Source organism: Peromyscus eremicus, chromosome 5 (assembly GCF_949786415.1).
Source record: "Peromyscus eremicus chromosome 5, PerEre_H2_v1, whole genome shotgun sequence".
In the NCBI taxonomy this organism is placed as follows: domain Eukaryota; kingdom Metazoa; phylum Chordata; class Mammalia; order Rodentia; family Cricetidae; genus Peromyscus; species Peromyscus eremicus.
In genome coordinates this window covers 79,392,617-79,420,469 of record NC_081420.1, presented here as the reverse complement: position 1 = coordinate 79,420,469, position 27,853 = coordinate 79,392,617, and the positions used below count along the sequence as shown (strand labels likewise).

General features: G+C 45.1%; 1 protein-coding gene across 2 annotated transcripts in view; it reads left to right on the top strand.

Moving 5' to 3' along the window:
• Nrp1 (neuropilin 1) overlaps positions 1 to 27,853 on the top strand; it is a 153,931-nt gene that overhangs the window by 81,032 nt on the left and 45,046 nt on the right. For both annotated transcript variants that reach the window (XM_059263782.1, XM_059263780.1), the window contains exon 7: positions 24,245 to 24,400. In XM_059263782.1, coding sequence (XP_059119765.1) covers positions 24,245 to 24,400 — 156 coding nt within the window. The remainder of the gene's footprint in view (positions 1 to 24,244; positions 24,401 to 27,853) is intronic.

The following is a 27,853-nucleotide window of genomic DNA, read 5'->3' as shown; positions in this document are numbered from 1 at the left end:
TAACACGGAGCCATGTGGAAAGGGCGGGAAAAGATAAGGCCTCGCTCGGGATTGCTGAAGCCTGCTTTAGATGAAGCCAGAGGTGGAATTAATTTGCTCATGGTAGCTTGTCTTTCCATGTCTCCAAACCCACCAGCGGTTCCTTGTGAATGACAGACGCAGCTCTGGGGGAAGCTCGCATTTTTGCAGTGCTAAGCATGTCTGCATGGTAATGCGTTTCTATTCTGGGTAACGTGGACCTTACTCAATAATGGGGCCCCTGTGGTCCTGCAGGGGTTCCGAAACTGCCGGAGTAGCAATTCTTCTCTACAACCAGTTCTTCATTGGCGGAAACATAGAGACAAAATGGGCACTCCTGAAGCACTTGTCAAAGAGATAGGATCTTTGGTCATTTTTACTCGGTGCAATCTGAGATAGCTACAGAAGAATGCCATCTACCTTTTCTCTCGTGGAATAGTGTGGTTAGAAGCATGGCCACCATGCCTCCTACCTCCCCACCCCCTACCTCCCCACCCCCACCGCACCCCGCAAAGGTTTATTTCTATGCATATTCCTCCACCCCTAGCCTGGCTGGGGGCTCAGACCTTTACATACCAAACTGAGCAAGGGGTTGCTGTTATCTGAAATGTCTCTGTCAGCAAGGCAGAAGAGGAAGGAAACTGGGGACAGTTACCCAAGCTGTTGAAATTCCACATCTCCTTGCCAACTCCTTGTCATCCAGCCTCATTCAGCCTACCTCTGTGGAGGGAAAAGGGCAAACTGTTTGGTGAATGCCCTGACAGTGGTGCCTCTCATAAGCTCTTCCCCCACTCTTGTTTGCTTCTGAGGTGTCCTGGCCACTTAACAGTTTTGGGACACTTTCCTTTTCTTTTTGAGGCGTTCTCTCCTGTAGGCCAAGATGGCCTTGAACTCACTATGTAGCTGAGGATGACCTTGAACTTCTGACCCTCCTGCCTCCCCCTCCTAGGTGTGGGAATCGCAAACATGGGTTGAAACACCTGGTTTTATGTGGGGCTAGAGATGGAACTCAAGGCTTCCTAAATGCTAGGCAAACACCCTACCAGTGAGCCACATTTCCTGTTTCAACAGGAGGCAGATTTGGTTGAATCCCCTAATCCTGGGAAGGAGCTAAAACTCCTCCATTTCAAAAATAGGGGCACTGAGGCTGAGGAAAACCAGTAAGCATTGGTCACTAGTGGGACCCTGGACTTAAAGTCTGTTAGGCTTCCCAGCCCCATGTGCTTCTTCACGTTACCAAGTGTGGTGACTTCGTGGTCCATTTTCCTTCACACATGTGGGTCTCTCTCATGAGCACCAGAGTCTGTCCTCTCCTTCCCTCTAGCTGAAGATGCTTATGTTGGCCACGTGTGGGGACTTCACCCCTCAGTGTCTACAAAAGGTGGCTGTCATGAATGCTTAGCGTCTCGTTCACATTGAGGTGACACGGTCCTTCTCTTTTGGCGCTCAGAGCTCATTTACACACTCATGTCTGTGTTCATGGCAGGAGCGGTTCTCATCCACCCATCACCTAATTATGAATAATTTCATGTGCTTCCAGCTTTTCTGAAGCTCCTTGGAAGTGGCTGGCTGGTTGTTTTCATCAGATAGATGTTTTATAAATTAACTAACGAGCGCAGCATAATTCAGATGAAGGGCCGAGGCAGGCGCTGCTAATCACGCAGCACAGCACGTACGGCGGCACACACGTATGTGTCTATTTTTATGCACATGATTATGCAGATGACATTTGTCTTGATTTTCAGCTTTATCCCATTTTGCATGAAATGTGCCCCACAAAACACGTTGCTGTAGCAACAACTAGAACAAATACTTGCATGTGTTAAATTAATAAGCCAACATTGGAAACTGGCTTTCCTTAAAGACAGGAACAGCCTTCAGTTCCCATTGTTTTCTCTAGGAAATTACCAAGTAACGTTTAAAAAAACAACAACAACAATACATCGTTAGCTGTGGATATGAACGTCCACACTAGTGCTTCCTGTGAGATCCGTTGTCTGCCAGGAAGCTTCAAAACAAGACAAGGAGCTGCCTGGTAAGGAGAAACATGAAGGGAAGTCCCGGCTGGAAGGTTCTCGAATGGCCATATCCTGCTCACAAGGCCACTTCACAAAAAGCTCTTGTTAGTGGTCACAGTTGAGCACAATGTAAAATTTGTTCATTTTTTTCCGGATTATTCCCTTCTGTAGCTTGTCTTCTAGGCTACTTAAATTATTAACATGACCTTTTTCTTTCTTTGTTTCTAATGAAGCAATCACAGACTCGTATTAACTGTGATGCAATCAAAATTCTCAGTTTTGTACACATCATTACAGACTAACCTTAGACTCATGGCAATGAGGTCCTTCCCCACAAAACAACGATGTGGCCTTCAGCCACTGAAGCCCCACCAGTCCATGGCACTAGGAATCTCAGAGAAACACGGGCTGTGTTTTTCTTTTCTTCCACACAAAGTACATATCATGCTGTATTTGTTCAAGAGACATGGTCTCATAGATCCTAACTATAGCCATTCACACACAAAGCAGAATTTAATTTGTTAATTATTCCAATGTTTTATTAATGATGGTGTTCACCACACTGTAAACAGATTTATCCTTCCAGCTTTAATTAAAGCTCTTGGGAGCATTTTCCTCAAAACAACTGTGACTTTCCCTGATTAAAATGCCAGGAGATAAAAAAAGAAAAGCTACTCTAAGAGACATAAGGCTGGGTGGAAGATGAACTCTGCTGATCCCAGATAAATAAGAATGGCACCAGGGACTAATCGATTGTCACCCTACCCCCAGTGACTTTAGAAATAGGATGATTTGATAAACCAACTCAGGCTGAAACTTCACTCTTCTCCAAAGGGGAAGGCATTGCCTTTTGTGGAAAAAGAAAGGTTGTAGTAGGTTATACTCCAGACAAGCAGAAGACTGCTTCTTAGCCACGTTCTGTTTGTAAGTTAGCCCTGGTGTAGACAGTTCACACTGGAGCAGGCCTCTGGGAAAGCAGTGATCAGTTATGATGTGATGAGATTCGAACCTGAGGATAACCAGAAGCATGGAATTGAGGCTGGGCAGATAGCTGTGCAAGCATGAGGTCCTGGGTTCCACCCTAAACCTTCATTTAAAAAAAAAGCCTTCTATAATGGGGGTTGACTGTAAGCCCAGTATTGGGAGGAGGAAATAGGAGGACCCTGGGGCTTGCTGGTCTACCAGTCTAGCCCATTTGAAGAGCTCCAGACTCCAGTGAGAGATCATGTCTCAAAAAACAAGGTAGACAGACCCATGTCTCATCTCAGGCCTCTATATGCACACACACACAGACACACACACACACACACACACACACACACACACACACACAGTCTTTTAAGAGCAAAGACAAAACAAGTTGGACTTCTTTCAAGGACCACATGAAATAAAATAATGTTTTCTCTGGTAATCAACACTAATATACATTTTAATTATCTTTTAGGTAGAAAAAAGTGCTTGCTTATTCAGTTCGAAGAGTGTTTGATTTGAAGTCCTTGCTTGTAACCTTTAGAGTATCCCCAAATTGAAAGTTAGAAACTGAAGTGACTTCTCTTAAAGTTGTAGACTGCCACAATTTGTAGACAATGTTTACTCTCCTATTGTGCTTTCTGGATTGATCCTTTGTTCTCACGTGTCGAGTATGGAGCAGGTACCTCATATAAAATCATTTTTGAGTTTTCACAAAATTGCCAGCATCTTTGGGGTTTACAATCTGTAACGCTTTCCTCACAATCGCTTCCATCTGCCAAATTGACTAATCCAGAATGTGTATACAGCAGGGTTATTCTGACTGTAAACACTCCATGTTTATAAACCAGACACACTAGGGGGTGCATTAACTCATTCAGATCATTAGCAAATTGCTGAAATTACAATAAAATGATACTTTATAAATCTGTAACTAGAGAACTGACAGAAATAGCTCACTGGGTTCCCCAAATGTGGAATGATGCTTGTAAAATATAGTCTTAGCCAATTTAGGGAAAATACAGGTGTTCAGTTCAATGTGCGTTCCTGTGTGTGTGTGTGTGTGTGTGTGTGTGTGTGTGTGTGTGTGTGTGGCAACTACTATTGGTACTCTAAATGCTCACCTGCAAAGCATACAATTTTCTTTAAAATATTCCCCCAGGTGAGTCTTGGCAAGTCCCTTTACCCTGAATCTGCACTGACTTCTGCTTCCCACATAGACCAGTGTTTTACACAGGACTGATACCTGGGCTGTGTTCCTTCTAGAACATGTTACAGAAGCTCCTGGTCCTTGAGCCCCATTTCCTGAAGTTTGTCTCTGAGACCTTGGACTTTCACATTACAGGTCATTTGAAGGTCATAATGAGAGGTGCATTAAATTCAGAGTCCCAAGGGTTTAGGGGTGGATTTGATTGGGAGTAAACAGAAACTCGTGTAACATAATTGTTTCAATACTTTAACTGACTGTTTTGTCAAGTAGAGGTTACCAAGATGGTTTAAATAACTTTGGTCAAGTTGACCACTTAATTCTGTTTTAGAAATCAGACAAATGATTTTGCTAATGAGCAGTTCATGTCAACACTCCCTAGAGAGCATGAATAATGTTTGCAAACAATGTTGAAAGACCCACAGTTGTTCACCGAGAACTGGAAGGCTGTGTACAGCACTCAGCTTGCTGCCTTGCCTTCTCGTTATTGTGATGACAGCGTCTTTTTTTCTTTTTTCTTAACTCACATTTACAGTTACATCCTGAAAGAGACTGTTTCTCCTTCCTAGGATACCTCAACTCGAAGTATAGGACTGAAAGTGGGTGTTACATCATTTTCTCTTTGTCTAGGTCCAAAGACCCTGAGATTTGCAGCAAATCAGAATGTTGACACCTTGTTCCTATTGAGCTCCTAGTAAGCTATGTAGAGGGCTGTGTCCATCTGAAGGTGATCTCAAGGACAGCAGCATTTTGGGTCCCAGCTGGCCCCTGCGTAGTTGCTGGTTGGTAGACTGTTAACTAGAATCAACACTGTAGAAACCATGACTGTGATACAGGACTGGATAATGTGTGGAGAAGTTTCTTAGTGTGGGTGGGGCTCAAACTGTGAGGGATGGGTAGGTCGTGGGCATAGGGACTGCTCTGTGACTTGCAGGTTTTTGAACCCCTGGGGTACAAGCAAGAGTGCCCAGGTGCCTTCTCACACAATAGTTCCGACTTCCAAAAGACATTTGTGCAGATGTTTGGGTTTTTTTTTTTCATACCCAGCCAAAAGTGACCATCAAGAGGATGCTCACAGCGTCCTGGACTCCAGCTCTGAGTCATCAGATGGGGTGGGCTTCGGGAACGACAAGTGATTTGCTACCGGGTTTTTGGTGTTTTGTTTGTTTGTTTGTTTGTTTGTTTTTTAAGCTCCTTGATGTTGCTCTTTGAACAGAAGCCTGGTTCTTCTGTTTCCCAAAAATACAGATATATTTGTTTATCCTGTTCAGAAAAGTCACATCACTACTTCTCTGCTTGCTTATCTTGAGTTTCTCTATTTTTAGGTTTTAAAAGTGAACTGTTTTAACTAAACAAATACAGATGTTATTTTAGACTACTACACAATCACACTCAAAATGCACAGAGATAAGGATGAAACCGGGGAGCGGAAACAGTCCTGAATTGTCAGTCCTGTGCAACAAGACCTGGGGAAATGAGAATGAGATCAGCACATCTGGGGAGTGTGCACGCAGACATGTTTTTAGATCCCCTGAAGCATGTCAATCAAAAGTTTATTGTTGTTGTCTTTTAAGTTCCAACGTCCTCCAGAGTAGGGAACAGAGATTACAAAGCCTGTCTATTATTTATTAATTTATCTTTTCATAATATTACATTTTCATATCTGTAACCTAAACGACAGCCCATTAAGTGTTCCTAGTTACCAGCCAGCACCAAATCTGTGGACCAATGAGAAGGGAAGGCTGATGGCTTCACATCTGGTTTTGGGTGAAAAGGCTGTTCCTGTCTGCGGTCCTGAAAATTTAAAGAACTTCTGTTATTATACAATTGGGAATCCTCCGGGAGTAAAATGTTAATGAAATCCATAACGCTTGCAGATTTTATGATAGCAGTTTTAGGAAATTCCTTTGGTGAGGTTTGTTGATTTCTGTCCCAGTGGTAATAATTGCACCTTTTACAGAGTGTGTTAATGTCCGCATTTAGGAGCAACGGCTACATTTATGCTGCATGTAATGTAACACACCCACTCTTGAGCCTTAAATAACTTTCATATTGTAGTTTGAAAACCCCAGAGCAAAAACAAATATGTTCTTTAAAACTGGGAGAACCCCTAGGTCAAAACTTCTAGCATATCTACAAATACCTTCTCTGGTGATGGGAGAGAGGTCTGCATCCTGGCATCCGGGCTCAGATATAGAAGAAGATGCGGGGTCTCATAGCTCTTGACTAATACGCCACTCAAAAGATCCACATCAACATGAGGATTTTAATCAACATCAAAAGAGCAGTTTGGGTTGCTGCTCTGAAACAAAACTGATGCTTGAGTGAATGTGTATATACACAAGTATGTACACACCCAACCCCCATGTACAAACATATACAAACATATATGTATACAAAATACATACACATGTATGAGCATATATAAACTCATATGTACACACAAATACATATGCCTGTATGCACACACACAAACATTATACAAAATACAAGCACATGTGTGAGCATACATAAACACACATGTACATACAAATTTATGTTCCTGTATGCATGCACACAAACACACATGCATACGTGGGTTATTTCCTTTCTTCACCCTTTCCCTCCCCTCCCTCAGCCATCTAATCTCATTCAACTCTTGGTTCCAATAAAGAGAGAAAGTAGATTAAATTTTAAAATGCTCTATATATCCCAATAGTAATAAAATGCATTATGCTTTTGTATTTCCAGCAGTTGACGAGAGTAGGCATTTGAGACTAATTGCACACATTATGACTAAGAATAATCACACATGTGTTTGTGCATGTGACTCGTGGTATTTTTTTTATCAGTTCTCTTTGCCTCAAGGGGTTAAAAATGCATTTATGACATTCTTCTAATTGCCTTGTGTCAGGAGAACAAAGCCATCATTGCAGCAAAGTTTTATTTTTCTTACAGTTCTAATGCTTGAAACTTCTAACTACATTTTATGGATCTAGCAAAGAGGATAAATAAGCCCTTTCATTCTTTTAGCAAGCCTGAGAGGGCTATCGATACTGTTCTTCAGGGGGTAGGTGATTGGATAAGACAGCTTCTCGGGGCCTTTCAAGCATTTAAGATTCCATGATTCTATTAAAAATAAATGTACTCGATCAGCTAGTGCCCTGAGCTTGCCTAAGATGAAAATATAAATATGTGGAGCATAGCTGGAACTCATTTTAAACGCTATTGATAATGGTGTGAGGCAGCATGCAACTAATTTTCTTCCATTAAGGAAGTTTTTTTCCCTTAGATCAAGTAATTGTTAGGGCTGCCTCTACCACGGAGCTGAGGAGCTCATGCTGAAACTCTGCGTGTGGTGGGGCTGTTCCCCTGGGTTCTCCTGAGCTAGTTTGCAGGGACATGCAGCCCATGAGTGACAAGATGAAGTACATACATCTCTGATGGTAATGTCTGTGAGGCTGCGGCTTACCTACCGCTACAGCCTGCTTGCACCCTTAAGTCTGGCCAACACCCAGCCTCTATCTCTCCTTAAACAAAAAATCATGTTCATTTCTGAGCATCTGTAAGCTAAAAGACTACCCAGACAGATAAAGGAGAAAGCCACACCATGCACCAGCTTCCTGAAGAAAGACATCCTGGTTGTCTCTGGCTTCTAGACTTGAAGTGTTTACACACTGTAGATTCTGGTAAATCCCACTGCAGAGCAGAGAAAGACCAGACCCAGCCAGGCTCCTAGCTACAGGAGCAAGGACTTAGGCAGGACTTCAGTTTGAGAGGCCCTGGGAATTAAATACCAAATTTCTACTGGGAAATACTTAGGATAATAAAAAGAAGTTAGGAAATCACAGGAAATGTGAAATCATGATGAATCCTTTTGCTGTATTAAGAAGTATGTGGCGCTTATAGGAAAAAGAATAAATAGCTTTTTTTAAGCACCCAATTTTAACAAAATAAAGTATGCGTGCAGTGAGCCAAATTTGGTGGTTATTTAAACATTTCCCAGAAAATCCAGACTAATGAAAAATGCGTAATGGAACTCATTACTCTGTTATATCAGTTGCTTTTCTTATTTCTGTGACACAACCTGATGTAAGCAGCTTAAGGAAGAGGCGTTATTCTGGCTTACGGTTTGAGGGTACAGTTCATCACCATGACGGGGCTGGAAAGACAAGAGGAACAGGAGGCATCTGATTGTCACGCTGTATCCAGTCAGGGAGCAGAGAGAGAAGTGCTGGTGCCCGGCACACCTTCACTCCTCTCTGATGCTCAGAAGGGGGAGGGGCTTCCTCTGATCAAAGACAGACAGGCAGCAGGTGTGTTTGCAGGAGTGAAGTTTTAAGGAGAAAAAGGGAAAGTCTGTGTTAGGATGAGTTGGTAAGTCCTGATTGGACAAGTTAGCCAGTGTAGTGAAATAATGAATTTGTTTGCTGGTCCTTGGTGTTGTGTCTTAGGAATGAGTCAGATAAAGGACTAGATCTTGGGGGCTAGCTTTAGGAAGGGAAAGGAAAGGGCAAAACCTGCTGAGCCATGTTTGCAGTGCATGGCTTGTTAGAGAGCCCCTCAGTATGGTCTTCCTCCCTCAGTCTACCTAATCTAGATGCTCCCTCGCAGACATCCCCAGAGCTTTGTCTCCTAGGTGATTCTGTGTCCTGTCAAGTTGACAATTTTAGCCATCACGTGTTAACTTAGTGTTTTAAAGTATGTTTTCAAAATCCAGATTAGTCATTGCTACTCTCAATGAACAACATTTCAGAGCGCAGATATTATATTATTCTATCGTTTAACATGTTTCCAACAATTGCATGCATGTATAATGTTCTCATTGTTTGTTTGGAAGGCATCCATACCACATGGAGTAATTTATTTGTTTAGCAGTTATCTTACAGATAAAAAATTGTGTACACTCACACATACAAAACATACACACACACACACACACACACACACACACACACACACACGTGTACACATGACACAGACAGAAGAGGAGGGAAGCAGTCAACACTTTCTTGTGTTTCTCGTAGGTTTCCTCTAAAATCAGGTGGCTGTTAAGTAGACGGATCTCATTTAGTGCAATAACCATGATGGTCGTTTCTCAAGCCTTCTGCCTGGACGTTCTGTGTCTACCAGGCAGTGTGAGGCACCAGTGCATGCTTCCACCTGGAAACTCAGCTGCCCTTCCCAAGCTCCACAGTACAGTAACTTAGCTCTCTCAGAGGGAACCACTGCCGCTTTCTAGAAATGTTCACACAAAAATCTGGTTTCCACTTCACTTCCTGTGAAACGTCTAGATTTAGAGTATTTGTGTTTCTCATTTTAGAGTCGTCTCAATTAAGGTCTTTTATCAAACATAATTCATACAGATTACGAGTCATCATTCCACTTCGTTTTAATTCCTAGCATTTTAATTAAAACCACGTGAGGCAATGTGCTGTAATCCCTTAACTTCGCGTCTCGGGTTATAACCACCATGTAACTGAATTCTCCCTGATCAGAAAACCTGCAAAGTCCTGTGGGAAGAGAGAAGCTCTTCGAAGCATTCTAAAGCATTTTAGCCCCGTATTTCTGCCAAGAAGTGCCTCCTCCACCTCTTAGGTGTTTACACCCCTTGCAGCCTGGCCACCTGTGTCAGGCAGGTGACCTCTTACCGTAGCCAAGCATACAGTTGAAGCAGATGTATCCAACCATCACTCAGCCAGTAAACTGCTTTCCACACAAGCATGAGGAACTGAGTTTGATTCCTAGGACCCACACAAGAAGTCTGAGTGACAGTGTCTACCTAGGCTCTCTGGGATCGGGAGGAGACAGGGAGGTTCCTGGGGCTTATTGACCTGCCAGCTGAGCCAAGTAGATGAAGGACACAGATCAGGGAAAAGACAATGTCTCAAAAAGAAAGGTGAAGAAGAGATCGAGGAAGACACTTGATGTTAATGTCAAACTTCTACACACATACACAAGTGTGTATGCTTGTACACACACACACACACACACACACACACACACACACACACACACACACACCAGAATGGCTCCAGTGAATGCCAGCCACAGTTTCTGGCACGTTAGAGGACTCCCAGCTGAGGTAGAAGAGGGGCACACATCACAATACTGCCCTGTGACGTCTGTGCTTGTGTCCTGTGGTTTACACGTTGTCAGCCAGACATATTTTTTTCATTGGGTGACCCAGGCTCAAATGCTTGAAATTAGCATCTGGCTTATTCTCAAAACATGGAAATAATTTGCAGTTGTGTGAGCTGATTGCCTTTGGACTGTGAAGGAGGCATGTGCTCCTCAGAGGGCTACATGTTGCCATCTCTGTCCCTTTCTTCCGGGTGAGGTTCCAGTGGGTGCTCTCTCTCCTGCCACAGCCTAGGTTTCATTTAGCTCAGCCACTGTGAGTTCTAATCACAAGTCTTAGTCATGCTTTGAAAGTGTGATTTAGAAAATCATCCCCTTCAGAAATGACTCTCAGGAAAAGAATCAGTATACCAACAGATTGGTAAGCTTCCTAGCCGGGAAATGCAGTCACAGCTTCATCTGTGTGTCGTCAACATGATCGGGCTGAGGGTGGTGACCCATGCCGGCAACGCTAGGGCTCTAGAGGCCTCAACTGTGAAGACAGGCGAGCCACACAGACAAACCCTGCCTCAGGCAAACAGACAAACAAAAACCAGAATGATGGCCTTTCCTCCAGAGACGGCGCAGAATTTGTGACAGTCGGCACGGAGCAGCCTGCTCCTTCCCCTCCGTCTTGTCTCTGGGCCACATTCATTATAACCTCAGGTTCAGCGATGCTGTCAGCTCCTGGCAGGATGTTTTATGCCAACTGGAAGAGTTTTCCCGACACCTGAACTCACAACCTCTCCATCAGCACATGAAACTCTCGTTACCGGGAGAGGCCCACCTACAATCACTGAGAAATGCAGGGAACATCGTGTGAAAGGAAGCTGTCAGAGTTTATAGGGCAGGTGACTGATGGAGGCCATTACTTCCATCTGCAAGCCTTTAGTTTCCAGACCACCACCACCACCACCACCACCACCACCCCCAATTTGTTTTTGAAACCAAGATTTTCGGCAAAGGAGTAATTAAAGGCATGATTGACTGTGGAACAGGCAGACGCTGACTATAAATGCTTATCTCTAGTCAGTCACTGAGGAATCACCCCACTGGAGCAAAAAGACGCACATGCACAGAACAGAACAACCACTTTGTGTTCGGGGAGGGGCAGAACACGTGTGTGAGTACACGTGTGTGCGCACACGTGTAGAGGCCAGAAGCCAGCCTCAGGTGTCACTCTTCAGGAGCCACTCAGCTTGTGTTTGAGACACGGTGTTGTAGTTGTTTGCTTACTCTTTGGCTTTTTTGCTTTTTGGGGGGCCCGCCACCCAGCTCCCACATAAATCACACGGAGACTTATTATTACTTATAAATGCCTGGCCTTAGCTTGGCTTATTTCTAGCTAGCTTTTCTTAAATTATCCTGTCTATCTTTTGCTCTGGGCTTTCATCTTTCTGCATTGTGTATATACCTTTCTTTACCTCTTACTCAGTTGCTGGATGTGTAGCTGGGTGCCTGGCCCCTGATGTCCTCCTCCTTTTCTTGGTCTTCGGTCTCCCTCTTCCCAGATTTCTCCTCCTATTTATTCTCTCTGCCTGCCAGCCCCACCTATCCTTTTTTTCTGCCTTGCTATTGGCCCTTCCACCCTTTATCAGACCAATCAGATGTTTTAGACAGGCAAAGTAACACAGCTTCACACAGTTAAACAAATGCAACATAAAAGAATGCAACATATCTTTGCATCATTAAACAAATGTTCCACAGCATAAACAAACATAACACATCGTGAAATGATATTCTACAACAGGATGCCTCACAGACCTGGAACTCGCTGGATAGGTTAGCCAGGCTGACTAGTAGACTACAGAGACCCTTCTGAGTCCACCGTCCCTGTGCTGAGATGACAGGTGTGTGCCATTGCACCAGCTTTTTCTGTGGGCTGTGGCAGTCAAGCTCAGGGCCTCATGCTTGCACAGCACACACTTTGCTGGCTGAGCCATCTCCCTCCCAACCCAGAACAGCATTTTAAATAGAACTATTCCTTCCCCGTATTTAATATTTGCTTGATTCCTTTAGTTTGAAATCTTTTTAAACTGCCAAGAAACTAGGAAGAGGTGTGTGTGTGTGTGTGTGTGTGTGTGTGTGTGTGTGTGTGTGTGTATGTGTGTGTGTTCTCCAGTGCACCTTGGATCCAGCTTAGCTTTGCTTTTGCCTGGAGTCTGCCTGCTTTTTCTAGCCCCTCAATGATAACTCCTTACAGATTGCATTAGGTGACCATTATGACCTATGCAGTGGTACAGAGAATTTGATGTTACTTTTGCCAAAGTACAAGAAAGGTATGAGAGATTCCCAGGCCTCAGGGAGACAGGGAGATAGCTCATACTTCCACACCATAGGGGATCAGGCTTGTCTTTGCTTCTTAACAGGAAGGTGGGGCAGGCAGGACAATGTCTTTGAGACTGTGAGATACAGCACAAGAGTTATTTCATCCTTGCTGCCCTTTGAGGCAACTTCCAGGAGAAGAAACACTAAGTTCCTGAGAGACCACTTGAGAAGTGAGTAACAAGGACCACTTCATGCAGGGTGGACCCGACCACCAAGACTCAGTGGCACTGCAGCTTTAAGTAATGGTCTTTCAGAAGTACTGGAAAGTTTATGATGAGTTAGAATAGTCACAGTGTGAAGTAAAGATAAGAGTAATTGCATTCCTCCTTACAGGGGACGGTTAGTGGCCCAGACACTTTCATGTTGACTTTAATATCACACTATTGGCTTTTGTTTGGAAGAAAGGAGTTTCAGATCTTGCCAACTATGCTGGACTTAAAACAGCATTGAATTTAAACACAAGAAACACTGGTGCCCCATCTGCTAAGGATCAGGGCTATATGGAAGTCATGAATTAAAACTGCAGAGGGCTGTCACACACACACATACATACACACACACATTACAAATGACTAAGGAAAAACATCATCACATTCTATTGGCCCCTGTGTGTGAGTGTGTATTATGTGAAGCTCATAAAGGCTGTGAGAAGTAACTACGTATTTTCTGCTGAAGAGAGGGGGAAGCTAAATCTTGGATTGGATTGGCTAATTAACTTGCTTAGCCAGGTTTTTCTTCCATGTCAAAGGTACACAGCCACTTCCTGGGTCTCTGCTTTGACCACCACATGCCAACCAGAAGCCCCCCAGTTTTCCTAAGCCCAGAATCTGCTGAGAAGTTCAGTGCAGCCTGGACACTCTGTACGGAGATTTATTGTTTACTTGGCATTTTCTCTTCTTACTGCAGGACAAAATCTTGTAACCTTCCCTTCCTTTTACCACAACAAACACTTAGACACACCAAACACTTACTTGCCTTGTAAATGAATAATTGCCAGCCCCTGCTTTACCTGCAGGGTAGGATGCCTAGTACAGGTTCAATCTCTTGCTCACACTCACTGACTTGTCCTTAATGTTTGAGGAGCCAACGTGGGGTCTGGACATCAGAGGGAACCCTGGGAAAGCCGCCACACCATGAATGTGCTGTTGTCTCAAATACTTTGTTTCTAGCCTAGGCATAGAACGTCATGCAGCATGGAGGAGAATGTTACTGGCCCAAGAGAGCAACTCAGACAGAGAGTGCATCTCTCCTTCCTGGGAATGTCTGGTGTCCCAGAGGCAGGAAAAGCAACTGAGCAGTGCAGTGTATGGTACTGAGCTCAGAATTAAATCACAGTGGGGTCTGCCCTGCCTCCATCACTATCAGATGCCTCATGGTCTGGATTCCTGCATGTCACAAAGGCCCACAAAGGAGGATATGTGTATATGGAGTATATGTATGTCCCTCTGGTCTATGTAGTCTCTTTCACAATCTCTCTCTCTCTCTCTCTCTCTCTCTCTCTCTCTCTCTCTCTCTCTCTCTCTCTCTCCTGTGTGTGTGTGTGTGTGTGTGTGTGTGTGTGTGTGTGTGTGTGTGTGTGGTGGGGGGGCATGTGGATGATATGTGGTATGATATGGTGTGGTGTGGATATGTGTGATATGTGTCCAGTGTGTATCTTGGTGTATAGTGTAGTATGTGTATGATATGTGGGTATGGGTGGGTGGCTGGGTAGCTGTGTGCACATGGGCATGTGCTCACATGGTATATATGTCTAGTATGTCTCTCTGGGTGTGATGGGAGTATGTGGTGGGTGTGTGACATGTGTGACTGTGTGATATGTCTTTGTAGGTAGGAAAGCACATGTGGTATGTGTGTGTGTCTGTGTTTATGATATGTGTTTTATTAATGTGCATATGTGTGGTGTGTATGCATATATGTGGTGGTTTTGTGTGATATGTGGGGGAGGGGCTGGGGAGAAAAGTCACCCTTGTTCTCTTGTAAATTCTGCCAAGAGATCCTAGACAGAAGAGTAATATTAATCCCACTTGTAGGCGACTGGCCATTCCTTTTGTCTGTATCTCATCAGGCCTGGCCACTTCCTCACCAGTCTCTCCCATCCTGTGAGGCCCAGTTTGAATGCATCACTTGACCTTTTCAATAAAGCCCTTTCTATTCCCGTCCCCAGTGCTTTTCCCCTTCTCTGAACTCTGTGGTGCCCTGTTGCTCTCACAGTGTCAGTTTTGACTTCACTCTGACACCATCGTGGGTGACGTACCACATTTCTGTGCATGCCTCTGCACTTCCAAGAGTCCTACCAAGTGTTTGAATCTACTGGGTGACACGGCATTATCTCTACAAGTCGTGTCCTTTGGTCCTTCCGTTTGGTTTTGCCCTCTGCATCTGAGCATCTCTGAGGCCGTGGAGCCCGTGGCTGAGCTTATGTAGCTTGGCTCTGGCTCCTTTTGTGATTCATCAGAGTCTAAGCAAGGCTCACACTTGCTGGGTGTCTCCTTGTTTCTGGGCAATGTTAAGGGATGATCGGAGACTTCACTGTTCTCACCGAACCAAGGGGGACTGCTAGTCAAAGACTACCTCAGAATTAAAATTTTCTTTTTAAATGTGTTGCTTCTGGTTTGTGCAAAAGAGATTAACCTGAGAATGGAGAACTGTCCCAGAATCAGTTGCAGCTACACCCAGAACTTTGTTTTCTCTTAACCTAACTATGGTCAAAGGATCCACGCAAGCAGCTAGATGACCAGAGAAAGTTGGTTCTTCCTGTCTTGCACTTAGAAAAACAATTCATAGCCATCAACTTATTTTTCCACCATATAATAATATTCAAAGTGGATGCTTCCAGTAGCCCTGAGTGGGGTTTAAGTTCATCAACAAGGTAGCCACAGAGGGTCTCATATTTCCTGTAACTGCACAAAATGTTTAATTTCCAAAGAAGGGCTATTGGATCATATTTTTGCTGCCTCAGAATTTGGGGAGCAGCATGGGGGTGCCATGAGCCACACAGGGTGACTCTGAACAAGGAAGCATGTCACTTGGCTTCTCAGTTAATTTGTCTATAAAACTTTTCTTGTTTGATAGGAGTTTCGATGGAGGTAATGCATTTAAATTTAGTCCTTAAATGAAATACCCTAAATTCAAAGGCTGCAATGCAGATCTCCTATTAAAAAGAACAATCTTAGGTACCAGCATTTTTTCCATGTAACACAATAACCATGACAGAATAATATAGGTAGAGAATTATGTTATTAACCATTAGAGGATTATGTTATTAACCTTAGGTGGTTGGGTTCTGATAAACATCTATAAGAAGCCAGAGACCCTGCGTTTCAGGCAGACAATGGTCAGATGCTGCGAATTAGCCCCACTCAGCCTAGAATAGCTGAGGTCCACATGCCTGACTAGGTCAGAAAACATGTGTTTTATCTAAGGAAATGAGACAATTACTTAAAAATATTTTCTTTAGCTTTAGTATCAACTGATGGATTAAACAGCCTTGAGTCATCAGAGATGTTCTGAAGAAAAGCCGCCATGGTCTTCCCCTTGCTACAGACTTTCCGGTTTTTAATCAGGCCTCAGTTCTTTGTCCTTTATTTTCTCAGGCTGTTGTGCGGGCCTGCCAGGGGAGCATTAAAAGCTGATAAATGCTCCCTTGCCAATGCTCACTCGCGGGGCAGTATTTTATTGAGCAAGGCAGATTTTCATTTTGGAAATGAGGTTTTCCACATTACATTACCGATGGCCGGTTTGTGCACAATCATGGCAAGCAGTGGCATGCGTTTCATGGCTGGGAGGCTGCGAGCTGGGTGATTTACTACACAGTGCTGAGACACGCTGCTTCGTCCTCTGGTGATTCTCAGTAAAATGTGGGCTTTTCCCTTGCTTCTCTTTATCTGGGGAATGTGTTTCCTGTTATTGTGAAGACAATGCCTTTGGCCATAAAGTGTTTATTCTTGTAGATCCCTAAAAGAAAGAACAAGGAAGAGGTCAGGGAACCCAGAGCCTTCAGAGGTCTCCTGCAGTAGGACCAACCATGCTCCCTATCCCATGCCTAAAATGAAAAGCTAGAGATTTTCTTCTCTGTATGTGAAAATAAGATATGGATAGACAATCGAGTGTCTTAGAGTTTTATACCAATGCTGAAAAGAGGGTGTCTTGTTGAGTCGCTTATGTTCACCGAGCTGTGCAAGCTGGCTCAGAAGCAGTGACTAGCACTCCCAAGGAGTCTGATGGACTTCTGAAGATAGCACACATACCACTGGATACTTTCCAGATGTGGATGTGTGTCACACCCCCAGTGGGAAATGCTCAACGAGCTGAGAGAATGCATTTGATGTTCACTTGCACATGTGCCGACCCCCACTCCATATCCCTCCCCGCCCCCCTTCATCACAGAAGTCCCCCAAACTCAGAAGTGAAAACACATCCATCTTCTCGTCAAAAACACAGCTAGGAAGTGAGGACGGCCGTCTAAAATTCAGAAGATGGTGCATGAAGCAAAGCTGCTTGGGTTTGGGGAGCACATGACCTGATCGCGTGCCTGTGAGTCTGGGTATTTATGGGGAAAGAGAGTAATGTTCAAGAAGGGAATCCACCAGAACACAGAGGGGCGCACTGTGGAGAACGGCCCTGCACAGTCCTGGCCTCTCTACCATTCCTGCTGTTTGTCCTGAGTGCACCATTCCTGTGTCCTGGGATGTAAGGTTGGTGAAAGCACAGCATAGATCTAGGCCACGATGGATCTGGACGTTCCAGATTGTCCCCATGGCTGCCGATCACTACCTTCCAGTTGTGGAAATGGAGTGTTCAGCAGAGTCTGTGCATCTCAGATGACAGTGTCTGCCGTGGTGTGTGAAGCAAAGCTGGCTCTTTGGTGCCTGCTAATTCACCCTTTCATTTCCTCATGGTCAGTTCTGCTCTTCCCACCCCCCCAATCCCCAACCCCCCAAAAAAGCATTCTTCCTCCTCCTGTCTGCTTGCAGATTCCTGCTGTGGAATCTTTGCTACACATCTTGGACATCACCGTCAGCTGTGGAATGTCTCCCTCCCCCTCCCCTTCCAGTTCTCTGATAACATTGTTTGCATCTTCCCTTGCCTGCTTCACACGATGTTTGCCAGCCCTTCCTGAGGTCATATTCGAAGTTGCCACACGGTTGCTCTCCATTCTAGTCCATTAACTCACTAGAGAACACCCCTGACAGGCAGTGTAACGTCTACTGGTTGGGTCAAGCTTATTACATAAAGTCCAACACCTGAAGGCTCAAAAATAGCAGACAACATCAATCCACCAGGACAAGATGATGCCCTTAAAAACGCTGATGCAGTTAGGTGTGGTGGTGCCTGCCTGTCAGGCCAGCACTCCGAAGGCTGAGACGAGAGGAAACTGAGAGTTCCAGATCAGTTTTGGCTATGTAGTAAGTTCTAGACCAGCCTAAACTACACAGAACCTGTCGGAAGGAAGGAAGGAAGGAAGGAAGGAAGGAAGGAAGGAAGGAAAGAAAGAAAGAAAGAAAGAAAGAAAGAAAGAAAGAAAGAAAGAAAGAAAAGAAAAGAAAGAAAGGGAAAAATATTCTTGACAGAGAGATAATTCCAAAAACCAGAAGGAAATGACAAGCAATCAGTCACAGAGATGGAATGACCTTATTTTTATAACTGCAAACATATATATTCCCATGTATTTTCATAGGGAAAAGACTGTGGAAGAGTGGAGTGTGTTGTTCCAATAGTGGTGTCTTGCGGAGGTTTTATTCCTTTTTGATCTACTACATCTTATGAAATTTTCACTAAGAATCTATTAGCTATACAGAAAAACAAATATTTTTCCAGAGAAATCAGAAATGACTAAAAGGGTCTAAGTAGAAGGAGAACACAGCATGATGAACTCAGTTTGCTGTATGATGAACTTCCAGAGTAGAAATGTCCGGCTCATCCACCAGGCTGCAGAGGAAATGGTCACTCCTGTTTAGAAGAAGGGTGGAGGGAGTGGAGGGGAAGGAACAGGAGGAGGAATAGGAGGAGGAGGAGGAGGGAGGGAGGGACAGAGAGAGTGTTTTGGTTTTATTTTCTATTATGGCACAACAATTTTACATGTCAGGGTGTACAAACAAAATGTTTTCTGTTAGGAATTACAAATATTTTAACTAGGTTATACATATTCTGATGTAATTAAATAATACCCATGAAGGTAGACTGAGGCCGCTGTCCTACTTCACTGTGCCAGTGAGAAAGATTCCTAAGAGCAGAGAAGGCTGTTCCTGTGCCCATGCAGGTTTGTGTCTGGGCCTGCAAACTAAATTGACAAAAGGTGGATTAACCAGAGAAAGTAGTACAAATCCTACTCCTATTTTTATGTCCCTGGGGCTTCAGGGAAAAGCAAAAGTTCAAAGAAACAGTTATATATCCAAGCACTAATACATCATGCTAGCAAATGGCAACTACTGTGGAGAAATGACTTGTAAAAGGAAGGGGATGCCAGGAGGTGGTTTCATATGCCTTCAATCGCAGTGCTTAGGAGGCAGAGACAGGGAGATTTCTGAGAGTTTGAGGCCAGCCTGGTCTGCAAATGAACTCCAGCCAGGACTGTTACACAGAGAAATGCTGCATTGAAAAACCTACATAGATAGATAGATAGATAGATAGATAGATAGATAGATAGATAGATAGGCAGATAGATAGGCAGATAGACAGACAAATTGAAGGAAGGGTATTTGGGTTTCTAGGGTCAATAGATTGTGACTAGTCACTAGTAACCAGAGCGCCCATTAAGTAAGGGCAGTTATTGGAAAATCAGATTTTTCCGGGAAGGTGTGCTCATGCACTCACACGTGTTGATTCCTGGTAGTACAGCACAAGGGAGACTTTCACACCCTTAACACACAGGATACATGCCCGGCTGTCAGGCAGGAGAGGGGACGGACAGCAGAGACTTTTTCTTGACTCTGTCGTTGATTCTCCATTGCCTTCATCTCAAAAGGACATTTATGCTAAGTGGCACATTCTGAGGTGGCTGATGCTGAAACTGAGAAGCACCCAGGGCATTAAGCCTGACATGGAAACCATGGTGCAAACAAGGTATTGGAGAGGCCAACTGTCTCCATCTCCTCCGAGACTTTCCATGGCACTTTAGGGTGGAGGGTGATCCCTTCCATTCATGCAGAATTCCCTGCGAGCACTTGGAGAGAAAGAGTCAGTGGACAGATACCCCCAGTGTTAACGGTGAGTCTGCAGCTCGAGGGAGGGAGGGAGGGAGGGTGGCAGTGCTTCTCAGAGATCTAGGTAGCATCCGCTCCTGTTCTCAGCCCAGTCTAGAGTCCGTGAGGTTGTAATCCATCCTTGGTAAGGCCAGCAGCAGTCACGTTGGGAAGAAAAATGAAACGGAATTTCGAATATCCCAGTGTGGCAAATAAGAGGAGCCACAGAGTTTAAACCCCAGCAGGAAACTTGATGCAATTACCAGGGAAGTTGCTGCTGCTGGGAAAGAAAATAGTGTTTCCTTTTCAGGGGTGATTCATGCTTGTGTTCTAGGGGCCCCTGTGTTATGTCTTGGACATTTTCCTTACCCAAGAATTGCTTGTCTTTGCCCTAGAGGCTCCTTCCTGAAAGTCAGCTGATTCCCCGTACCTGGGAATGTTCTAGGTGACCACTGCCTCCCTCCCTCAAAGCTTTATAAACATGGGGCTAGGGACGTGTCTGAGATGGTAGAGTACGTGTCTAGTATCACAAAGCCCTGGGTTCCATCCCCAGGATCCCATAAACCAGCGCATGCTTACGATCCCAGCGCTGGGGAGGTGGAGGCAGGAGAATCAAATGTTCAAGATTACTCTTGGCTACACAGTGAGTTCAAAGGAAGACAGGCTACAGGAGACGCCGTGTCTGTCTGTCTGTCTGTCTGTCTGTCCATCTGAAAGTACCTGCAGTGAACGGAGTTCTAAAGTGATTTCAAATCAACTCAAGCCGCGGTTGGACACTTGAGAGTTTACTCATTCCCAGACTGAAGAGCCTCTTGAGGGCGTGACAGGAAGTCTGTTTCAATGGTGCTGCACTGTGCTCCCTTGGCCGTCCTGGTTCCAAGGACCTTTGAGCTTGCAAGTGGACGTGCGTGACTCTGGCCTAACTCGGTGGATGGCCAGTAAAGCCTCCAGTGTTCTGAGAGCGTTTGAAACCCTTGACGCCCTGCTACAGTGTCTGCACTAACTTGCAGGTGCGAGTGTTCTGAAAGCCCAGATTTTGTAGGAAATTTTTGTCTTCTTTTTAAGTTTTTGAGTTAGTATAGTTTTTTTTTTTTTGGTCTGGAATTCAGTTTAATTTACCATCTTTTATGTTACCTGCCGAATATTACACGCATTAGCAGTCTCTGCTTTTGGAAACCCGTGTTCACACGGGATAGGAAGAGTGGGTACTCACTGGACACTCCCTGTTTCCCTTCTGAAGAGGATTGCCATCAAGATAGGTACTGTGGAATGAAAGGTTGAAATGGCCACCATTGTTCATCTACAGTATTAATTTCTATGAAAATTTTGTTCTGGGGATGGGACAGAGCTCTGCTGGTAGAATGTATACCTAGCATGCACAAAGGCCTGGATTCTATCCGGTAACGAAGAGCAGGGTGTGGTGCTGCATGCCTGTAAGCCCAGCACTAAGGAGGTAGAAGCAGGGGATCAGAAGTTCAAGGTCATATTTGACTAAATAGCAACTTTCAGTGGAGCTGGGCTTTATGAGCCCCAGTATGGAAAAAAAAAAAAAAAAAAAAACATGCCTTCAATCTCAGTACCCAAAAAGCAGATCTCTGTGAGGTCCAATTCTAGGACATCCTGGTCTATATAGCAAGATCCAGGCTTATAACCTTCTTATAAGCACCCCCACTCCCACCCCCACCCCACAAAAAAAAGATCATATTGATTCTTCTTTTCTCTCTCTCAAATCTGGTGAAAACTTCTAGAGCATCAACTTTACATTTTAGACCATGGAACACAATCGTATTGTTGGACCCTTGCAGGGAGAGCTGTTGGACCACAGAACTTCACACTCCTTTCAGCGTGCTCCTTTTCCTGTACCTCTGTGTTTCTGCTCCTCACAGGGCCATCAGGGGAAGGCTGTTCCAGACAGGCGAGGAGGCAGCCTTCCAAGGCAGGCCCACCAACCCACGTTCTGCAGGGGCCCTGGGCTCACAAGCACTGCAGGGTTCATTGAAATAGTGTTTTCTGAAAAGTGGGCTGTCAAGTCACGGGATTCCGAGGCTGAGGGAAGGGTGGGGATTGGCTCTGCCTTTGTTGTTGTTGTTGTTGTTGTTCTCTTTTTTTTGAAGAAAACGGTGTTCCATTAGCTCTTAGTGTATTGTTGAAATATCTGGTCAAGGCAAACCAGGTGTATTAGGTAATTCCTCTCTGAGTCCTGTAAAAAACATTATGTTTGTGTATCCTTTCTTTAAAGATACTTTTTTCTGTAAAAATCTTTTCTGTAACACCCAGGCCATACAACAAGCACAGAGAAACAGCCTTCCAGGGACAAAGGCATTAGTGAAAGAGCATGAAAATACTCAACGTGTGGAGACTAATCATGGTTTTATTTTAGAATTATATGTAATTAATAATGATGGCAGTGAGAAGAGGTAAAGGAAAAAAGATTTGATTATACTGAAAATATCGATGAGGACCATGAAAAAGGGGACCGCAGGAAGTCAGAAGCGAGAAAGGTCTTCCTAAGCTGGGAGCATGGCACAGGTAAAGAGCATGCCATGCAAACTTGAGGACCTGAATTCAACCTCCAAAATCCATGTGAAAAAGCTGTATGCGATAGCACTCACTGCCTTATGATTCCAGCCTTGCAGAGGCAGAGACAGGAGGATGTCCTAGAGCTCACTGGCCAGCCAGCCTATTCCAATTAGTGATTGGGTCCCAGTAAGAGACCCTATGTCAAAACCAAAGACGGACAGCTCCTCAAGCTTCTGACCTCAACATGCATACACATACATGTGTGCCTGAATATACATGAACACACACACACACACACACACACACACACACAAGGGGGAGGCCCTCAGGGAACCCCAGTTCATGACCAGTTGTCCCATTGCTTTGGGGATGATTGACAGCTAGCTAATCAAGGTGGGAACACAGGACAGAGCAAAATTTGTCACTACCTGGAAGTCCCCACCACCCTCCAGGGCATGAGATTAGCAAGCAAGGCACAAAGCGAGGTTCTCTTGTTGGGAAACTGACAAAGAGGAGCTCGCAAGCCCTGCTTTATATCTTTATGTCTTTCCTCCCCATCATGCCTTGGGACTCATCTCCCTCCCAACCTAGCTGCTTATAGCAAGGCCATGAACAAGCAAAAGGAAGAAGCTTCATGCGAAGCCAAGCTCTCTTGCTCTTCTCCTCGCTAGACCATTCCAGACTCTGTGTGTTGCTAGAACCACAGGGTTCCTAGGGCGCTCACATCAGTGCCTTCCTGGCTGCATCTCACTGGAAAGGGGATGGGGTGCGGCAAAGAGTTGGGACACAGAATCAACTGGGTCATATGGGAGCCCTAGTTCAGGCCTCTCCGGTAGCCGGTGTGTGCATCCGTCTTGTCTGTCTTGAATCTCTGTCTGTAAAATGACAGGTATGATATTATACTTTGGGAAGTGTGTTAAATGTCTTGCAAGATATACTGACATGAACCCAGTTTTCTTCTTTGCACCAGAGATCAGGTGATCTTGTCTGCAGCAGTACGAATATTCTCCTTTCTCATAGTCTAGTCCCCTTACCATCTTTGCCCCCACCCCCATCCTCGTGTGTGTGTGTGTGTGTGTGTGTGTGTGTGTGTGTGTGTGCCCCAATGGATTTCATTCAAGGTTGCTTACAGGAGCTTGGGCATGTTGACAATGGCTACATCACCTCCTTCACTGATAGATTCTCAAGGTGGGGGTAGGAAATACGGATAGACCCAATTCTGTGCACGTCTTATGCAGGTAAACTCAGTGGCTGTAAGTTCATGAGTCCAACAGTCATGTCATGCCTGGAAGACAGCATTGCACAACACTCCACCCCTGCCTGCAGCCCTCTCCTTCCTTGATGTTCCCTGAGCCTTAGAAGTGATGCAGATGCCCTGTTCGGAGCTGAGCACTCTGTTATTCTCAGCACGTGGACCAGTTCTGAGTCTCTGTAGGAACCTACTGCAGGAAGAAGTTTCTCTGACCCAACCTGACAGTAGCACTAACCTATGAGCACAGGCTTAAATACCTAAAAGGCAGTTTGACAGCCTTTGTCTTTCTTAAGAGCAGAGGTTCTCAACCTGTGGGTCTCGACCCCTCTGACAAACCTTTATCTCCAAAAAATATTTACATTATAATTCATGTCAGTAGCAAAATTACAGTTATGAAGTAGCAATGAAAATAACTTTGTGGTTGGGTGTCACCGCAACATGAGGAACTGTGATAAAGGGTTGCCGCATTAGGAAGGTTGAGAACCACTACTTTAGAGGGTGGATGTGAAGATAAGGGCCCTTGACATCACATGGGGCCCTGCTGATTCTTATGGATGGAAACCCCTCGTGCAGAGCCTGCAGGATAAGCTGCGTAGGTCACAGCCATGTTTGTTGGGGCAGCTGACTGACCCCATGTGTCATTTTCTTGCAGGTGGACTTGGGCCTCCTGCGGTACGTCACTGCTGTCGGGACACAGGGTGCCATTTCCAAGGAAACCAAGAAGAAATATTACGTCAAGACTTACCGAGTAGACATCAGCTCCAACGGAGAGGACTGGATCACCCTGAAAGAGGGAAATAAGGCCATGGTGAGTCTGGCTCTTGCCCCTCCTGCCCCTCCCCCTCCCCCACTAAAGCCTTTCACATGCACGATCAATTTTTATTTGTTTGCATGGGGATTTTTCCGTCAGGCCTGGTTTATTTTTTGAATTGATTTAAAATGAAAAGTGCAATTAGAGGTTTAAATCTGACCAAAGGGTCTCATGTTCCCAGATCCAAAGGCCAAGAGGAAATTACACAGATGTTACTTAAAAAAGACAGCAGACAACACCAGCCACATTCAGCGACAAACTTGAGACTCACCTTCAGCCCCCCTGCCCACCCCAGGGACAGACAATGCACAACCTAACACTGCCCACCTTAGGGGTTCCTGGTACTTGTTTAGCTTCGTTTATTTGGGGGTTTTCCTTGTGTTTCTTCATTCTTTCATAGGTCTTTTTCCTTTTTCCTCTCCGTAATGGGCTAGCACTCTTTCATCCATCCTTGGCGCTCACAAACTCATCGACAAGTGCAGTTGGCTGTGACTTGTCAGAACAGGAGGACCGTGGGTTTTTCCATGTGTTCTCTCAGCTCACACAGCTAGCGTGCTCCCTCCCTGCTTGAAGCTTCGACCTGTGCGGCAGCTGGGTCCAGCCTCAGGGCATTTGCTCTGCCCTCTGTCATTTAGGAACTGAGATCTCTTCCTCAGCCAGCCTGCTCATTTGAAGTCATACTTGCTCTGATTTATTAATCAAAAGATTTTTGAGAATTCATATTTGATGTTACCCAAAATCAAAAGCCTGAGGGGCTGGAGAGATACTCAGCCAGTAAATTGCTTACCACAGAAGCATGAGGACCTGAGTTCCATCTCCAGAACCCATGTTTTAAATCTATATAAGCACACATACATACACATGCCAGTGAGATGCCTCAGAGGGTAAAGCTGCTCACTAATAAACCTGACAACCCAAATTCCATTCCCAGGACCCACATGGTAGAAGTAGAGAACCAATTTTCGTGAGTTCCACACATGTACCATGGCATGTCCCTACACATAATAAATAAATGTTTTAAAAAATTGTCAGGGAGTTGGTGTGGAATGTGCTTGCCACCCCAGCCCTGGGCAGTTGAAATAGGAGGATCCCTAAAACTCATTGGCAGACCAGTAAGAAATCCTGTCTCAAAAAACTAGTTGTGTGCCAGGTGGTGATGTCGCACACCTTTAATCCCAGCACTCGGGAGGCAGAGGCAGGAGGATCTCTGTGAGTTCAAGGCCAGCCTGCTCTACAAAGTAAGTTCCAGGGCAGGCACCAAAACTACACAGAGGAACCCTGTCTCGAAAAACCAAAACCAAAACCAAAAGAAACAAACAAAAAACTAGTTGTGTTAGCACTGTCTGAGAAATGTCACCTGAGGTTGCTCCCTGTCCTACACACACACACACACACACACACACACACACACACACACACACACACGGAGGCCAGTTCAGTTCACATATCCTCAGCTCACCTTTAAACACCCATGGCTTGGCTAGCACTGAGAAAAGCCTCTGCGGAATGAAGTAAAAGACAGTCATAGACTCCCTTGATCAGCGGCAAAATCCCTCTCTCATGGAGGGCAGGCAAGATGGAGGCAGGTGTTAGGGGACAGCCGTTCTGTGGGAAGAGAGTGCCTTGGAAGCTTCTGTGGACAGTACAAGGGCTATCAAAGGTGGAGAACATAGACCCCTTGCTCCACCTGTGAAAGAAAATCCCTCATGGCCCTATGGAGAAGACACAAAGCAGTAATGCCCCAGGTTTTATGACTTCCGGTTACGGAGCACCAACAGGCCTACCTACACAAGCGTCCCGAGCAGGAGGCTGGGAGGATACAGGATGATGCAGCGGGGATGAGGCTGGGCATATGGGGTCTTCACTGACGGAAATGACACTAGAGCAGCAGCTGACATCTGGTCCTGCAGACCTTTCCATTTCTTCTGGACATAGATCTCACCTGGGATCTTGTCTGTCTTGATTTCATTTGCTGGACTGTGGCAAGGTCAGAATCCAATCCTAGCCTGCCCTGACAGTCCTCATCCTTTGGACGGAACGTGAACTTATACGCCTTTCAACAGTCTGTGGGAAACTCTCAGTGTTAGCAGAATGACCTACCCCTGTCTGTGCAAACTCTTTGCAGTGGGGACACACCCACACCCACTCTGTGCAAACCCAACTCTGGTCCCTCTAGGAGAACTAAATAGGCCCCTAAGAACAGCATTATTTGAAATGCTACTACTTCCGGAAGCTGCTCATTACTTTCACCACATGAAAATGTACCCGTCCGGGTTGTTTCCCAGAGGGAGTTGCTGAAGTAGAAGCCAAGTACAGGGGGCATTTTGGTGTTTGCTGAAGAGGAGGAGCATTGGGTCACATAAACCCAAGGAAGCAAAAGTCCCAGTCAGATGACATTGGTGTGCCCTTTCTCTGGAGGGAAGAGCAAAGCTCAGGGAGCTGCAGGCACTCACTGGAAGATGGGGAGAGTCTCCATGCCCTGAAGGAAGGCTCTGATTATAATACCTGAGAGATGGTGGGGGGTCACAGTGACGCATCCACTACCATGGAGAACTGCTGGGTTTATTATTTTATTTGAAGGGGGTGGACTTATGAAACAGGGTCCCTCTATATAGCCTGGCTGTCCTGGAACTCCCTGTGTAGACCAGGCTGGCCTTGAACTCACAGAGATCCACTTGTCTCTGCCTCCTGAATGCTGAGATCAAAGGTGTGCGTGCCGTCACACACACATACACACACCCCTGTAAATATTGCTGCTTTTACAAGGCCATCCTCACCCATAACTGACCTACAAATCTAGAAAGCAGAGGCATCCGCTCTTATCTGAGGGAAGGCTGGTGCCAGAATGTTCCATGATGGCGTACAGAGATCCTATAAACAACACCACCCACCACCGCATTCCGTATAGTCCCAAAGGACGTTTGCAGACACCTGGTTTATATTGGGCCCTCCTTGCCTTTGTGGTCACATGCTTCATTGTTCTTCGAATTGAAGGACACATTTGTACCTAGAAGCAGAAGACTGGAAATTTTCCGTTAAAAATCATTTATTATTTAGTTTTGCCTCTGACCACTGAAGCATAATTCTACCAATAACTCCAAAGTATTAAAATCACCGATGCATGACTAAGAACATTTACCAAGGGACCAAATAAGCAAGGAAGGCAGGAAGCTGGGGATGTGGCTCAGTGGCTGGAGTGCTTGGCTCATGCACACAAAGCCCTGGTATTGATCATGAACACCCCTAAACCAGGCACATGGTACCTACCTGAAACCCCCACACTTGAGAGGTAGAAGCAGAAAGATGAGGAGTTTAAGGTCTCCTTCAGCTACCTGGTGGATTCAGGGCTGGCCAGGAGGAATACACGCAACAAGGTCTACAAAAAGAAGAAAGGGAAAGGGGAGGAAGGTACTCGGCTTAGGGCAGTATCGGAGGACATGAGCTAGAACT